Source organism: Artibeus jamaicensis, unplaced genomic scaffold (genome assembly GCF_021234435.1).
Source record: "Artibeus jamaicensis isolate MK-2021 breed Jamaican fruit bat unplaced genomic scaffold, CSHL_Jam_final scaffold_1964, whole genome shotgun sequence".
NCBI classification, from domain to species: domain Eukaryota; kingdom Metazoa; phylum Chordata; class Mammalia; order Chiroptera; family Phyllostomidae; genus Artibeus; species Artibeus jamaicensis.
Genome location: NW_026522030.1, coordinates 20,955,125 through 20,973,383, shown reverse-complemented (window position 1 = coordinate 20,973,383; position 18,259 = coordinate 20,955,125). Strand labels below are relative to the sequence as shown.

The 18,259-nt window shown below is 41.3% G+C and overlaps 1 protein-coding gene across 1 annotated transcript; it reads right to left on the bottom strand.

Moving 5' to 3' along the window:
* Positions 1 to 5,517: 5,517 nt before the first annotated feature.
* LOC119048776 (olfactory receptor 2S2) lies at positions 5,518 to 6,477 on the bottom strand. The gene has a single exon (XM_037144553.2). The coding sequence runs from the start codon at positions 6,475 to 6,477 to the stop codon at positions 5,518 to 5,520; it is 960 nt and encodes a 319-aa protein (XP_037000448.2).
* Between the last annotated feature and the right edge of the window lie 11,782 nt (positions 6,478 to 18,259).

The window sequence follows — 18,259 nt, the reverse complement described above, 5'->3', positions numbered from 1 at the left end:
ACCCAAGATGTAATTGGGAGGTAACTCCCCCTATCACAGCCCCTGTGTGAGAGCTTGGAGATGATTGGCTCCATACCATGGGTCCATGCCTGCCCAGACTTACTATGGTAGCTCAGAAAAGCTGGAAAAATATGGGAATACTGGCAAGTGTAGCTGATTGTGGGAGGAGTTGGAAATTGTTGGGAACCGCTCTTCCTGGTTTCAGGAGTTGTAACTACCCTCCATGGCTAAGGCTGAGTGAGCGACTTCCGGAATGCAAGCCACTAAGGAGACAAAGCTTGTTCCCAGCCCCCACTGCTTGGTCGGTTAGTCTATGATGGGTAAGACCCCTCAGAAGAGGGCAACCTAAGCCAGACATGATCACTTGGGAGGCCATCATGGAAGGACTCGAGGGGTTGCAACAAAGAGAGAGTAATGGACCCTTGCCCCCCGGCTATTGTGACATAGCCTGAGTCCCCATTTCTGTCTGGGAGAAGTGCTTCCTGGCTCTAATCCACTTAAGCCTAAAAACCTATGATGGGGAAGGCGGTACAGCCCTTTGCTGGCTAGAGTGGGATCCGGGGTGATCAGGCATAAGAAAGAATATGTAAAATCCTGTGAAACCTGCTTTGTTTAGAATGCTCTCATTTAAATGATAAGGGTCCAAGCAAGAAGTTAAGAAGTTTGTTCCTCAAAGTTTTATGGCTCTTTGCCTATCTGACCCTGACTAAGAATAAGCCCTCATAGTTCTTTGAATGTTATCTATTATTTGATCCTTACCTGTATTCTTGTGCAAACAAACCCAATAAAAGCCCCTTGAGGAAGGGGCTCTTGGCCCTTCTCCTTTGAGGGATCAGCCACCTTTCCTCCCCAAGCAGATCATGTCTTGGTAGTTTCACTTTCATACGTGGCAGATGGGGGGACTTTGCGGGTGAAGTTGCCTCCACAGGAAATGGGGCTGCAGAGGAAGATTGGTGCTGGGATTTAAACCCAGGCACGGCAGCCATGACATGGATCACCATGCGGCTCTGACAGAGTAGGGCCATGTGGCTTTAGGTCTCCCTTTGCCATGCAGTTTAGGAAGCTGGAAAGCAAGATGTAGCAGCGATGCAGAGCTCTCTCTTAGCAGTTTGGAAGAATGCAGGAGGGATGCTGTGGAAGGAAAGGGGTGAAAGGATTCTTGCTGGTGGGCCATGAGAAAGTGCCACATGATTTTGGATTAAGAACTGAAAACCCCGGCAACACAATTGATGGCTCTGGGAACTGAGGGAGACCTGCCAGCCGAGCACGGATTACTGCGAAGAACCAGGGCTACCTGAGCCACAGACTTCCATTTCTTTTCCTGAGATACGGTAACCGGAATGGGCAAAGGGGGGCAGGAAGGACTGCGTGTGTTTGTGGGTGTTTTAAGGGACTTTGAGATTTTAATGAAGACATTAAGTCATTACTCTTAAATCTGTATAACTTGAATAAATAACTCCCTTTCGCCAGTCTCTAACATGGAGAGCTATAATTCCCTGGCAATGGGCGAGGTGAACCTTGTACAGGGGGACCCCAGGAGAAGGAAGGTCCATTTGGTCATTGTATGACCCCTTCTCTGGTGACCAATCAAGGAAAATTATGGGAGACCATATGCACAGTAGCTTTATAATGCAACTAGACATAACATACAAGGACCCGCCATGAGATAAACCCCCTAAGGCATGAGGTCAGTCTCTACTTGGAGTTGGCCTGCTCCCATGTTCTCTACTATAAACTCTGTGTGTTTGGTTCAATTCTTTGTCCTGATCACTAAGAACCTGGTTACCTGTGTCCATCTGTGACACTCCTAGTTTCTGGTTTAGGATTTGGCTCTGTCAAATCCACTATAGAAATGACTACTCATCCATACATTTTTCCACCCTTCAAAATCTTATCATTCTGATCATTCCCTTCCTCTTAACCTTGTGGATTTTGTCATTGTAAAAAATTAAACAAAACAAAAACCACACCCCACTTTATTATAGTTTTTGTGGGTTTCGGAAAGGAGCAAAATCAGATGAATGTGTTCAGTCCTCCTTTATACCTCAGTCCTGATTCCTTGCAGTTTCTAACATCCTCTTTGTTTTCTTATTTTAGTTATTGTTTTTTGTCTGTTTCTCTTCTGCTAGGATGTGAACTTCACAGAAGCAGGGTTTCCTCCTGTGTTGTTCACAGACGACTCCTACGTGTAAAAGTAGGGCCTGACGCGTGGCAGGCACTTAATGAATAGCTGCTGCCCGAAAGAATAAATAAATTTTTGGCCCACGCCTGTTTTCTTCTTTGCCCCATGTTAGCTCTTCTTTTTGTTTGATCTTCTCTTTATCTCATCAACTTTAATTTCTAGTTTTGTACCCATTTTAGAATGTGCATAACATGGGTACAGTAAAATATTTATACACTTTATAAACAAACTGGATTGTAAGGAAGCATGACTTTAAAACCCAGCAGGCCCTTGACCCCAGGTAGCTAGGCTACAACACAAATGCTGGGTAATCTGGGATTTGTTTCAAAATAATCCAGGAGAGGGCGAGGTAATCCATGGAGGTGTAGATGAACATGATTGGCCATGAGCAGACCATTGTTGGATTTGAGAGATTAATATGTAAAGATTCATCTTATTATTTTCTCCATTTTTCCATAGGTTTTAATTTCCCCATAAAACCAAAGAAATATGACTCCTACAAGTCGTAGCGCATTCCTGTGTTGCAGCCTCTACTTCTGTTTTCACGTGAGTTCAGTTCTCTTTATACATCCGATTTGTCATCTCTGCAGACCAGCTTTCTCTGTCTTACAAGGCACTTGGACACACCAGTTCTGGATTTGTGGCTCCTCAGTTCAAGAATCCTATGCCAACTAACAAGGGTCTCTATATCCAAATTCCAAATTCCTTCGAGAAAAATTATGATTATCCAAATTTTGGTTAAGAGTCTAATTATCTGTGGCCAGAAGAAGGGCTATGACCATCCTTTCACTGGATGCTAGGGGAAGGGACATTCTGCCTCAGGTAGGGCTTTCTAGCTAGTATGTCACTGGCTCCTGATATGCCAGGGTCAAAGACCCCCAGGATCACTAAGACATGTAGTGACCTAAGTCCCCAGGGGAATTGCTTTCAGCCATTTATAGACTCATTTACTTACCCCAGGGTGCCATTTAAATCCCATTATTTTCTACGTGTTTTATACCAAGAAAAAGATTGGGAAATAGGGAGGTGGGCAGTGGGAGTGGTCGGCAGATGCCCGGGAAGCTATCTACAGTATAAAACAAACTAAGGTTACAACCATATAAATAGGGGAGCTGGAATGTAACTAAGGTCTGTTTCCAAAGCTTCTATTGCTAATACTACACTTACTGCCTTACCCAACCATTCTATGTGATTTTTGCTAAGTATCTCCAGTGTTCATAGATTATATAAAAAGAGAACACGCATTACTTGAGCATTAGAGTAATTGGAGTAGGGACAAACCGTTTATATCCCTCATCAATCAGTCATTGGATACAGGCTGCCCCTGTGTCCAGGGGCATGATGTTGGGTGACTCAGTTCTTTTTTAGCTAAGAACTCTCTTTAGTTAATTCCTGATGATGACTGACAGCTGAAGGCTGTCTACCAGCAGTACCTACAGCATCTGGAACACCTCCTTCAGCCCTGTAGGAAGATCTGGGTGGGAATAGGGCATAGTCTTCCAAGTCAAAACTAGCGAAATGAAATATGTTGGAAAGGAATTTTGCTCTGCAGGTATGCCTCATTTTTAAGTCAGTTCTTGACCTGTAAAGGCTGGAAATAATGTCATCCTCTCCGTGGTGAGCTAAAAAGTGCATAGAATGACTCCATGCTTAATAGGGAAAGGCAAAGTCACACCAGGTGGGACAGATAATACTGTCTTTGAAGTGGTGGATAAGGAACGTGCCCCATGTGCTCACTCTTACAGGCTGAGACTACTTTAGAGCCCACACAGGCAGTGGTCAGTGTGTGTGTTTCTGCCAACATGAGCAGGAGAGCACCATGGGGACAAAGGGAGTTGCTAGCTACAGCTCATGCAGAAGGAACCCCAGTCACCTAAGTAAGGCAGGAAGAGAGCTTTTTTTTTCACTAAAATGTTTTGATTCTCAGGGAAAAAAATGGTTATCCAATTGCAAGGAAAAAGAAATGTTCAAAGTTCTCTGCTTCATAAATTTTGCCCTTTTTAATTTCACTACTAACCGAGATCCTCACGCATTTTATAACAGTGGGGAATTGATATTTACCCCACTATTCTCTTGACATTGCTTCTGTAAATGCTTACTCTGGCTAATATGCAGCTTATAGATAAGTAGAGTGTTTGCATAAGGATCCAAAACATACAGTCTCCGAACTGCACTCATTTCAGCTGTGGGAGATTTGCTGATCTTCAACTATGAAGCCAGGATGACTCACCCACCCCAAACCATCACTTGACCAGTTTTGAGGTCCTTACCTGAATGAATGGTGCTGGTCTGCAAGTAGAGAGCTTTTCATCCCCTCCCCTTGATCTCTTTCTTATGCTTTCCCTCTCCCTCCTTAGAAAAACCTCTGCCTGCACTGAGATGTTAAGATGGTTTTTGAGGCATGAACCTGCCATCTTCTCAAGTTGCTGGCACCTCAAATCAAACCACTTTCCTTCTCACCAGCACCTGTCTCACAAATTCGACTCTCATGGTAGCAGGCAGCCAAAACTGAGGGGTCATTTTTCCCAGTTTCAATTTTACCTCTGGACCTCTTGTCAGGTACCTTACTTCATCCCCTGCCGGCCTTACTATTTTGACTCCTGCTGTGGCACCCTGCTCTACTCTTTCCCAGTAGGTTCATTCTTTAACTCTCCAGACTACAGAAACTGACTATGTACTTCAACAAAATTTACTGAGGGCAGGAAAAAAAGGACCCTTAAAACTGGATGGAATTAATGAATTCCAGCTGGAATGTTCCCAGGTTTGGATGCTCCACATGTGTGTGACAGGATCCAGTTTACTTCCCTTCAAAGGAAATGCCTGACAAGGAATCTACATGGTTTCAACTTCTCTAAGTCTCAGGGAAAGGAAGAACACCAACTTTATTCTCATCTCCACTTTTAGCCCTGCCTCCAAGAAAAATAAAAATTGAAGATGTGCCATTTAATCTATAATGAAGATAACCTTTTATACTCTTTTGTCATGAAGTTTTACCCCACACTATCTCCAAAGTAGGATTTTGAGTCTTTATGTAACAAAGGTACACTAATCTGTTTTTTTCTCGAAAACAAAGGAGCAACCCGCTTTCAAAGGTGAATTAAGACTTGCCCAGAAGATTCCACTTCCATTCCCTCAAGTCAATCTCCCATCAGGTTTTAGGCTTTATTGTTTACAAAAACAGGCCCAGTAACAGCTACAATTCTCCATTACATGTATAGTTTTATTTTCTGGCGATTTATCTTTACATGTATCTTCTTTGGGGGACACAGTCTTCTGAGATTGGTATGAAAGAAGCCAAGAGTCACAGAACTACAGGGACATCTGGTCTCCAAACATCATTGAGTGAAGTGTTTCTGATTCACCAGGTTGCTCACAGCAGCCTTCACATCCTTGTTCCTCAGGCTGTAGATGATGGGGTTGAGCATGGGGGTCACCACCCCGTAGAAGAGGGAGATGAGTTTGTCTGAAAGGTCCTGTTTATCTGCTCCCAGTGGGTCCTTGGATTTGGGTTTCCCATACATGAAAAATAAGGTCCCATAGAAGATGACCACGACTGTGAGGTGGGCAGAGCAGGTGGAGAAGGCCTTTTTCCTCCCCTCGGCTGAGGGGACCCTCAGGATGGTGGTAATGATGAACACATAGGAGAAAGAGATGAACAGAACTGGGGCTCCTAAGAAGATCACATTTGTTACCCCCATGCTGATCACGTTGATGGAGATGTCAGCACAGGCCAACTTCAGGACAGCCAGGATCTCACAGGTGAAGTGGTTGATGATGTTGTCCCCACAGAAGGGCAGCTGAATTGTCAAGATCGTGTGCACCACAGAAGCAGCACCACCAATAGCCCAGGAGCTGGAAGCCATGGGCACATAGGCAGCCTTGCTCATGACCATGGGGTACCTCAGGGGGTTGCAGATGGCCACATAGCGATCAAATGCCATCATGCTCAGGAGCACACACTCTGTTCCTGCCATGGCAAAGGAGAGGAACATCTGCACAACACAGGCTGAGAAGGAGATGGTTTGCCTGGGGGTCAGGAAGCCATCTAGGACCAGAGGGACAGAGGAGGTGGTATAGCAGATGTCCAGGAAAGAGAGGTTCCCCAGGAAGAAGTACATGGGTGTGTGAAGGTGGGAGTCAAGGATGGTCACCAGGATGAGGACCCCATTGCCCAACAGAATCACCAGGTACATCAGCAGGATGAGCACAAAGAACATCTTCTCCAGTGCTGGGTGGGCGGAGAGGCCCAGGAGAATAAATTCTGTCACAGAGGCTGTCTGGTTGGCACTTTCCATAGTAGGTCTCCTCTTTCAACTGAAGAAAACACTGAGTTCTAAACTTAACATTCTTTACCTTATATAGGTACAGGCCATTGGGTTTTGAGTTCAGTCAGGTAGAGTGATTAGAAACAGTTCTGAAAGTCCATAGTCTCCAGTTCTTTCCAAGAAAAAGAAGCAATAGGGTGTCAAATTTACAAGTTGAAAATGGTGATTCTGATAATTTAATGTGTTTAATCAGAGATAAGACACATAATACATTCATTTTAGTGATTCTACATTTTATATGGCAATTTATCTCACTAAGCTTGTATCTTAAAAATGGCTTTTAAGTTTGCTCCATGTTCTTCCACTGTGCAGGTACTAGTGATATGGTTAGTTGTAAATACTTAGTTTATTTCTTCTCTCCAGAGGATTCTCACAGAAAACATACTCTCATTGTTCCCAATATCTCCTTTCTCATGATCAGCACCAACTCCAGGGCTTTCCTTCCATCCATCCATCCATCCATCCATCCATCCATCCATCTATCCATCCTCTATCCATCCATCCTTTTGTCTGTGTCTCAACATCCATTCACCGAAACACTTGTTAATCACCCAGTATGTAAGTATGACAGTTCCTTTGAGGAACAAGGGTGACTCATGGCCCAGGGTTAAATGGACTCAGTGTGACAGGGAGGAGAAGCAGCAGAGTTTAGGAGAGACCAGAGCATCTGAAAGGACATTTGGGGTATTGGTGGGAATAGGGATCATGGAAGGCCCCTTTGGTGTTATAGAATCCAGCTAGGATTTTAAGGACAGAAGGAGACTGCACATGGAGAGATAGAAGGGAAAGAGGAGAGGTCTCCATGGTAACTCTGCTCTGGAAATGCTGATAGGTCCTTAACAGTTTGAATGTGATGTTCCATTAAGATGGACAGGACAAGCTCCAACAACCCATAGTGGATCACAGCTTCTGGAAATCTAGTTCTCTTAGGTAACTAAAGCAGTGGTTTTTTATTTATCATCCTACTGGGTCACCTTCCCTCTGGATGAGTGTACACACAGGAATTAGTGGACATTAATAGTCCTTGAGAGTTTTGGCTTAGCTGCTTATGTATGTCACCAAGACTAACATCCTGTCAGTAATTTTGCTCCTCAAATAATCTAGTCCCACACTCACTCCTGTTCTAGACCTTTTTCTGCACCATACTGAAGCATAGCTTTTTGGTTTGGGCTTCATATCTTCTAATGATGAAGAGTATACATTACCAAACAGTGTATTCCAATATTTGCAGAGTTCTGAAGTATTAGACAATTCTTTATATTGAACCAAGCAGGCAGCTTTCTGAGATTTTCCCATTCATATGATAATGGTCAGCGTCCTTCTGGAACTGCACTGAATTTGTGGAAAGTCATCAGGTTTGTAAGCCACAGATCTGGGCTGTATTCTACTTAACCTTCTAACCTGATATATAGACATCAGTACTTCTGCCTTCTCTTTGACCCTCAGGTTACCTTATTTTGAGTTGGGACTAGAAGAGAGGAATGATGTTCAAACTCCTTAAGAAAGAGAACTTTTGTTTTCTTAAATTCAGAACCCTCAAATATAAAGCAGGCTCCTCCTGCTGAAGTGGGGAAGGAAAGCTCCGAAAGTCTGGGCTGCTCAGCTTGTGAGGCCACTTCAAGCCCAAGCCACAGTGACACACAGCTCCCGGAGACCACACTTACTACATTGTGGACAATGTAAATGATGCCCTCTGGGGCACAGCCCCGGGACAGCTCCAGCCACTTCCATGGCTCTGAGAGTGGTACTCCCAGGAGTTATACAAAAGAAGGCTCTGAAACCATGGGACCCTCTCATTTCTCAAAGGGTCTCTGAAGTGTTGTGAGTCCATGAAAAGAAAGAGACTTGAAAGTTTCACAGGTTTCTTGCCATCTTCGTTTTTCTGACCCAGGAAAAAGGGGTCTGCATGGCCCTCATTCTTTGTAATACTACTGAAATTGTTTCATTTCTTCCCTTCTCAAGCCCCAACCTTTTGGGAAAAAATCCAGAAGCTGAAAATATCACTGTGCTCATAAAAGATTTAGTATTACTCTTATAAGAACTCTCACTTACCTTGATAAGAAGCCTGCTGAGAAAGGGTCCCTATGTCTTGGGAATAGACATGGGCCAGAAACAGCATCACCAGTTGGAAAGGCCCAGGCTGAGATATCCACCTCTTATTTGAAGAAGTGGTGAAAGCCAGTTTTTCCTGCCCTGCCTTGGTTCAGGCAAAATACCCAAAGGGGCACTAGTATATGTAGAAGAAAATTTGAAATCATCCCTATAATTGGAACAACTGCGTTCCCCAGAGTGATTAAGAGTTTAGAAATGGAGTTGTAGAAAGTCAGAAAACTTTTTATACTTCTGAGTCAGTGTCCCCAAGATCCAATTATGCTGCAAGCATTCCAGAAAGACTTCTTTTTCTCCTTCCTTTTTTCCTGCTGGAACTTTCCACTCTTAAGCCACTGGAAAGACATCAAGGGAAGCATTTCCATGACCTGATGGAACTTCTGCAAACTTCAAAATGCTTAACATTCTTGGAAAAATCATCAGGAAGATAGGAATTATTTATAAACATGCTGTGCTTATGACACATGGAACCAGCCACTGTGGGCACAATAGTTTTAAACAAGTGTTCAAGGTCGTGACTGTGCACACTTGGGGAGATTCAAGGAGGAGGTAGCTTCTGGCTGGGGCTTGAGCAATGGAGGAAAATTTGCAAATAAAAAGATAGGTAAGGGAGAGGGGAAAGGGGAAGACCATGTTGGGGACACAGCTTGGTACAAGTCTTAGGCATGAGTATTTCTTCCACTATCTCCATAAGTCGTTTGTTTAAAAAACTTCAGGGAACAGGAGGCATTGAGCAAAGTCCAGGGAGGCCATTCTATGCTGGTGGAACCTGAAATGGGGAAGCAGCCTCTAAGTTGGCCCCAGTGATTCTTGCCTGTGGGGAATTATGGCCTTGTGTAGTTTCCTGCCCATTTGTGACTTGCTTTTATCCCAGAGACTACACTGTCTTGCTGGGTTTGATGAAACGAACTACCAGATTGGAGAGACCCATTTGGGAAGGAACAGAGGGAAGTCGCTGGGTAACAGACAATGTAGAATTGAGGTCCTCAGACCAACAACCCTGAAGGCACTGAATCCCACCAACATCCATGTAAATAAGCCTAGAAGTAAACCCTCCCCAGTCAAACCTTCCAGTGAGATCTCAGCCCTACCCAGTATTTGGATAGCAGTCCTGCGAAAGACCCTCAGGCAGAGGACCCAGGTAATCTGTGCTCAGATCTACATAAACCATAAGCCACACAACACAATGTTCTAATTTTGGATTTAAATTTCTAATACCCATGTTAAAGAAATCAAGAGGAAAAAATAGAGTTTTCTACTTACCCACATATTTATAATTTCCACTGCTCTTCTTCCTTCTTAAAAAACTGAGCTTTCATCTGACATTATAACTTTTTAACATGAAGAACTTCCTTCAGCATTTCTTCTGCTATAGATCTGCTGGAAGTAAATAGTCTTAGTTTTTATTTCCTAAAAGAACCTTTATTTTGTACTTATTTTTGAAAGATTTTTACTGGTTATAGAATTCTGGAATAATGGTTTCTTTTCTTTTTTAAAAAACATTTAAAAATGTTTTTCAATTTAGCTGTTCTAGCTGTTATTTTTCTGATGAAAACCCATCAGTCATTAAAATCTGGTTTTAAGATTTTCTCTATTTTTCCTCTTCAGCAATTCGACTACGATGTATCTGATATGTTTTATCATTTTTATTTTCGAGTGTTAGCATATAATCTTATATTTTTAAATTTATGTTTCTGCATGAGGGTTTCTGTGTTTCTCGAAGCTGTGTCTTTATGTGTTCCTCCACTTCAGGGTTATTTTTCTCCATTATTTTTTGAAATACATATCTGCCCTATTCTTCCTCTCTTCTTCTGCGACTCAAGTTACATGTACACCAGGCCAGTTTTATGATCCCAAAGGTCATGAGGACTCACTTTTTTCTATTTTTGATCTCTGTTTTTCAGGTTGAATAGTATTTATTGGTGTATCTTTCATTGTTTTGCTAAGTTTTCCTTCCATTATCTCCAATAATTAAAAAACCTAGCAGGTCAGTATTTTTAACTCAAATATTTCAGTTTTTAGTTCTAGAATTTTTTCTCTTTAATATATTTTATTGATTATGCCATTACAGTTGTCCCATTTCCCCCCCTTTCATTCCCCTCTCCCTTGCATACCCCCCTCTCACTATTTCCCCCCTTTAGTTTATGTCCATGTGTCACAAGTTCTTTAGATTCTATATTTATCATACTATTCTTGCCCTCCCCCCGTCTATTTTCTACGTACCATCTATGCTACTTATTCTTTGTACCTTCCCCCCCTTCTCCTCCTCCCACTCCCCTGTTGCTAACCCTCCATGTGATCTCCATTTCTATGGTTCCACTCCTGACTTAGCTGTCCTTTTTTGCTTTTGTTTTAGGTGTGGTTATTAATAACTGTGAGTTTGCTGTCCTTTCAGGGTTCATCTTTTTTATCTTCTTTTTCTTAGGTAAGTCCCTTTAGCATTTCATATAATAAGGGCTTGGTGATGATGAACTCCTTGAACTTGACCTTATCTGAGAAGCACTTTGTCTGCCCTTCCAATCTAAATGAAAGCTTTGCTGGGTAGAGCAATCTTGAATGTAGGTCTTTGGATTTCATGACTTGGAATACTTCTTTCCAGCCCCTTCTTGCCTGTAAGGTCTCTTTTGAGAAATCCCCTGACAATCTGATGGGAACTCCTTTGTAAGTGACTGTCCCCTTATCTCTTGCTGCTTCTAGGATTCTCTCCTTCATTTGAATCTTGGCTAATGTAATGATGATGTGCCTTGGTGTGTTCCTTGTTGGGTCCAACTTCTTTGGGACTCTCTGAGTTTCCTGGATTTCCTGGAAGTCTATTGCCTTTGCCAGATTGGGGAAATTCCTCTTTATTATTTGTTCAAATAAGTTTTCCACTTGGGGCTGTTTCTTTTCACCTTCTGGTACCCCTATAATTCAGATATTGGCACATTTAAAAATGCCCTGGAGGTTCCCTAAGCCTCTCCTCATTTTTTAAAATTCTTGTTTCTTCATTCTTTTCTGGTTGGATGTTTCTTTCTTCCTTCTGGTCCACTCCCTTGATTTGAGTCCCAGTTTCCTTTTCAACACTATTGGTTTCCTGTACATTTTCCTTCATTTCAATTAGTTTAGCCTTCATTTGTTCCTCTAATTTGTGACTAAAATCAATCAGTTCTGTGAGCATCCTGATCAGCAGTGTTTTGAACTGTGCATCTGATAGGTTGGCTATCTCTTGGCTGCTTATAAGTATTGACTCTGGGGCTTTGAGCTGTTCTTCTTCTTGAACCATAATGTCTTGGTCTGTTCACGTCTGTTATGTATGAGGGGTGGAGCCTTAGGTGTTCAGGAGGGCGTATCAACCCATCTCTGTGTTGTGATGCTATATGTGGGGGTGGGGTCAGAGAGGGGCAATGGCTTTTGTTCTCTCTCTCAGATTTCCGTCCCCTCTGCTGCTTTTCCTGTAAGAAAAATGCCCCCGCCCCTGGTGCTGACTCCCGGGTGTGTGGGCCTGTGCACCCTCCAGGACTCTGTGGGTCTCTCCAACAAACTCTCTGTGAGCCTGGGAGCTTCTCCTGGCACCTTGACCCCAAAAGTTTTTCCAATTGGTGCTTTTAGGCTTTAATTCCCATCGCTGGGGCCCTAGCCTGAGTGGTCTGTCTCACTGCTTGCTCCTTTGCCTGGTTTATCTGAGTGTGAATGTGTGACTGTGGTCAGTCTGCCGCCTTGTGCCCCCACTGGGTCCGCCTGTTGCCACCCCACACATGGGAACTACCAACCGCCACCTGTGCACCTGAGTCAGTCTGGCTACTTTTTCCTGCACAACCCCTTACTGGTCTGGCTGAATGGCTCATTGTTGTTGGACTTCTGTACAGTTCAATTTTCTGTGTTTTGGTTGCATTTTTGTTACTAAAACTTTATTGTCTTTAAATTTGGTTGTGTGCGGTGGCACAGTATTTCCACCTATGCCTCCATCTTGGCCAGAAGTCTTAGAATTTTTATGTTATTACTTTTTTAGTTCCCCTATTTCTCTGCTGAGATTTCCTATCTATTCATTCATTGTGATTATCTTTTTTTTTTACTTTCTGGAGCAAAATTATAACTGTTTAAAAAATTTCCTGCGCAGAGGGTTGGGCCGAGGATAAGCAACCATGATGTTTCTCTCCCACTTTTCTCCTTCCTTCCCCTCTCTATTATTTAAATTTCCTGTTCACAGAAATTAGATTAGTGGTGGCCTAGTGCAGGGGAATGAGGAGGGATAGGGAATAATTGCTAATGGGTATAGGGTGAAGAAATGTTCTAGTATTTTGGAGGGTAATGAAATGTTCTAAAATCAGATTTTGGTGATAGTTGCATAACTCTGAATATCTAAAAACCATTTAAGTTTACATTTTAAATGGGAGAATTTTATAATATGTGAATTATATCTCAAATGAGTAATTTTTTAAAAAATACTTTATTTATTTTTAGGGGGGACAGAGAAAGAAAGGGAGAGAAACATCTATGTGAGAGAGAAACATCAATTGGTTGCATATCATGGCACCCTGACTACACCCTGACCCATACCAAACTGGCAACTCAGACATGTGCCCTGACTGGGAATCAAACCAGTGACCTTTTGTTTTGCAGGATGATGTCCAATCAACTGAGCACAAATCATTCTGGGCACAAATAAGTGATTTTTAAAAGACTGACTAATGTTTGAATTCTGCCCCACACATGGGTAGTTGAGTAGCCATCCAGACACTTGGACAGAGTTTATGTGCAAAATTCGAGACTACTTCTACGTGGCTCTCACCTTTCTTAGATTCTATCCACCTGCCACTTACTCATACGCTTTCATATGCAGCGGTTGCCTCGACCCCTGTGTTCTTATTTCTCAGCTAGTAAAATTGCTGGTTTCTATGTGACTTTTAGTTAAACCATGTGACAACAACTAAAGCCTATCTTTAGATGAAAATCCATAAAAATGGCAAACTCACCAAATGTTCTTCTCATTTTCTATGTGTTGACTTCCCTGCAGTTTTTGGCTTTTCTTCACTTTCTCTGAACTGTTCTGTGCCTTAATATAGCTGTTTTAAAATTATATTTTGCTCAACATTTTTAATTATCATACTTGAGAGGATAATCAGTGCCAGCCACTTTACAATTACTAGAAGAAGAACCTATAATCCCACACTCAATTTCTGTCATTTTGTTTTATTTTGATAAACTTTTAGCTCTCTCAAAATTCTTGCTCAAAGATAGGTAAATCATCAGGCAGACAAATTAGTGAATACACCCTAATACCAGACTACTTCTACCAGAAAGTCCTAGGTACTTGCTACTCAAAGTCTGGTCTAAGACCAGTAGTGACACCACTTGAGATCTTGTTGAAACTGCAGAATCTGCAGTCTGTCTCCAGATCTGCTGACTGGTAACTGCACTTGAACAAAAGCCCCAGGTAATTTATAGCACATTAAAGTTTGGGAAACTGTCCTCAGTAATTAATCGACTTCCTGGAGTAACACAGAACCAATGTTAACACACCAGACTCCCTGTTTGGCAATGCTCATCACTTCTTGGAATCCACCACACCATGATCTTCTTGGGTTACTTGGGTAGTTTCATTTCCTCCTCAGTTACGAGCAGTACTCCCAGACTGGCCACATCCCCATAACAAGTCTTTTGTTGTACCCTCAGTTGGCTGCTTGGCTCCCTGAATTTTTCTGAAACCTGATGTTCACACCTAGTCCCCCTCACAATGTATAATGCACGACACCTTTGCTTCATGTAGGGTAGCATTTAGTTTTCTCCTGTGAAGTACTGTCTTCTTTCTACCTCCATAGCTGTGATACAGTCCTGTTCTTGAAAATACAGTGATCATAGATGGGTTTCTAGGTGATAGACTCTGAGGGCTTCACCATGAGAATTCTGGTGGGATAAAAACATTGTCATAACAGCCCTCATTGGGGAAAAGCAGCCTTATCTCCTTCTGATGACTAGGATCAGTTACATGCCATTTGGGTAGGGACTTCATCCTTGCCTGCTGGTCTCTTGGCATAAGAAGCCCAACATGACTGAGGGATAGCTGTAGCTTAAAGTTTAATAGATGGAAGAACATATGAAGTATGAACAATAGTTCTTCCATTTGTGGTCAATTGACTCAACAAAGGTGTCAAGGTAATCCAGTTGGGGAAAAGATGGTCTTTTTAACAAAATGCTTTAAGAAATGGGTATTCGTGTGTTAAAAAAGAATAATTATATTTTACTTGCTTATTTATAACCATTCTTTTTTTTCCACATATGAATTGAAATAAAGAACAAACTGACAGTAACCAGAGGGGAGAGGAGAGAGGGATAATGGGAGAAAATAGTGGAAGAGCCATCAAGGAACATGTATAAAGGACACATGGACAAAGCCAAAGGGGGTAGGTTTGAGGATGGGAGATGGGGATGGGTGGGGTAGGGGGCATGATGGGGTGAAAATGGAGACAACTGTACTTGAACAACAATAAATAAATACAAAGCGAATATTTAAAAAAGAATTAGACTATTACCTCACAGAATACAAAAAAATTAACTCAAAATGGATCACAACCTAAATGTAAAACCTAAAATCATATAACTTCTAGTAGAAAACATGGGAGAAGACTGTTGTGACCTTGGGTTATGTAAAGATTTCTTAAGTAAGATGGAAAATTCCTTTTAGAAAAGTGGTAAATTCTACTACAAAATATAAATTTTTATTGTTACAAATTTTTTATTGTTAAAATGATACCATAAAAAAATGAAAAGACAAAAAGACTAAAAATATTTGCAAATTATATAATAAAGGAGTTGTATCCAGGCTATATAATAAACTCCTACATGTGACTCAATAACAAAAAGACAAACAACCCAATTAAAATATTTTCACTAAAACAGTCATGTGGATGGCTAATAAGCACATGAATAGAGGCTCAACATTGGTAACCATCAGGCAAATGAGATTGCTAGCTACACTGAAAAGACTAATAACACCAAGTTTTGGCAAAGATGTGGAAAAACTGGATTGGTTATACATTGCTTGGGGGAATTAAAAATTATACATCTACTTGGGAAAACAGTTTGGCACTTTCTTAGAGTTAAACACATTCACGCCATTTGGCCCAACAATTCCCCACATAGTGGTATACATGAATGTTACTAGCAGCATTATTTATAATAGCCAAAAACTGAGAACAACCTGAATATCCACCAATGGGCAAATAGATAAATGAAATGTGGTACCTCCGTGTAATTGAACACTATTCCATTTTAAAAAGGAGCAAACTACTGATACTTGTTACAATTGGATGAGTCTCAAAAATACTGTGTTAAGTGAAAGATACCAGACACAAAAAGCTATATGATATTGCTGCATTCATCTGAAATTTCTGAAAAAGAAATTGTTCTAGCTTAAAGTTTATTCTAGGAATTGTTCTAGAAATTTCTAGAAATTGTTCTAGAAATAAGTACATTAATAGTTACCTGTGGCTGGAGCCAGAGACTGACTGCAAATGGACATGCAAGAACTTCTAGAAATGATGTAAATGTTCTAAAATTAATTTGTGGTCATAAATGAATTTTATCAAATTTTATAAATGAACTGTATTAATTTTAAAAAATCATTGACCTGTACCTTATGTAGGGGCTAAAAAATATTAATACTTTCCCTCTCACCTTCTAAGGTCTTCTGGCTAGGCTAATAATCAAATTAACAGAGGCAGATTAACAGGAGAAAATTAAGTTTTGATATATGCACATACAGAATTCACATAGGCATAATAATTCTATGAAAACTCCAAATATAGTGAGGGAACACTTAGTGTATAAGATATTCTTGGACAAAGGAGGAAGGAAGTGGGAAGTGGGGTATTTAGATTTCAGAAGTGAGGTGGTTTGACCAGTCGAAGCTGATAGCAATCGAGTCAAGACATTAATTAAGAACAGTCAATGTTATATCACACAGGAGAGAGCCAAATGTACTCAAAATATTCAAATCAACAAAATTATTGGTGAAAATGAAAAAATATGTCTTTTATTTTAGAGAAAAAACTAAATGGACTTTTTGACCAACTCAATAGTTTTCAGAGAACAGGTCTTTTATCCCTTTGGTTAAATTTATTCTTATGTATTTTATGCTTCTTGATGCAATTATATAGTGGGAATATTTTCTTTCTTTTTTTAGAGTTTTATTTATTTATTTTTAGACAGGAAGGGAGGGAGAGAGAAGGAGAGGGAGAGAAACATCAATGTGTGGTTGCCTCTCAAATGCCCCCCCACTGGGGACCTGGCCCACGACCCATGTGCCCTAGACTGGGAATTGAACTGGCATCCCTTTGTTTCCCAGGCTGGTGCTTAAACCACTGAGCCACACCAGCCAGGGTGTAAATGAGAATATTTTCTTAATTTCTCCTTCTGGTCACTTGTTACTGGTTTATAGAAATCCAACAGATTTCTGTGTATTTATTTAGGTATGCTTTCAAAAGTCCATTACATCAGCTAGCTCTTTCTGGATGGTGTCGTAAAATGTATCCCGTAATCATAATCCCGCAACTATACTTTGCTAAATGAATCCCTTGGTCTGATGAGATATAATGCAGAATCTCATGTCATTAAAGCAAATCCTCCATGAGCTTTAGAGAGTGATGTTGGCTAGAGACTGGCTGAGAGGGAAGGCAGCCCGCACTCAAAAGAGGTATCGATTTAGTCAAGATGAATAATCACTGCCCCTTTTAGAATGGAACTCATCTAATGCGATTAACTTACTACCAAGTGACTGATTAGTCTCTTCAAATGAGGATTGGTTTCTGTTGCTGGCAGTTCAAACAATCAGCTGCTGAAACAGCCATATCAGTCTTTGTGAGGGAAAACACCTGCTGTTTAGCCCATAGATAGCTTTCTACAATGGCTACTCTGTTCCTTGTACCAGTGATAAAGGTTGGACGGCATCAACTCCTTGGGTCATTCTGTTGATTGTTGAGCCTAGTGGGGATGATGGAGGCCCAGATGTGCCTGGCACACAGACAGCTAAGGAGGTGAGAGAAACCTGACTTGGCTTCAAGGGATAAAATACTCCTGTAAGACAGGGCATTGCTCTGTACTTGTTGAGGGACTAACTCTCTCACTAAACAAAGGAACCACAGATTCATGGAAATTCATGTATGTGGCTGAGATATCTAACACTCCCCCTTCATTGAGATTCTTCAAGAGCAGAGGACACACTCATGGTCACCCAGTTCTATGAAAGAGGTCAGGGATTTGAACTAGACCTCCTATATCATATCTATACATGGACATGTTCCAGATTTACAGGTGATAGAATCCATGAGGGCAAAGCCACGATAGCAGGAAGGGAACAATTATTATATGAAGCACTCAATGTTAAGTTCAGAAACATTATTTCAAAAATGATTTCTCTAAGGCTTCTACCATGCATGACAGGCTGGCACTCTGTTTGCACATGGCATATGAAAAAGAATATTTTGTACAAGTCTTTTGTACAATCATATTAAAGTCTTTTAGAACCCACCTCAAAGAAAGCAACAATCTAGATTAGTGAAAAGTAGACTCTAGTATAAGGATATAGGGGGTCTCTTAGAAGCAAAAGTGCAGGAATATGGCAGGTCTGGTGGAAAATGAGAATCAAGAACTGTGAACACATGAGATT

Bases quoted from the DNA above. Each gene is read 5' to 3' on its own strand.
- LOC119048776 (XM_037144553.2), bottom strand. From the start codon at position 6,477: ATGGAAAGTGCCAACCAGACAGCCTCTGTGACAGAATTTATTCTCCTG.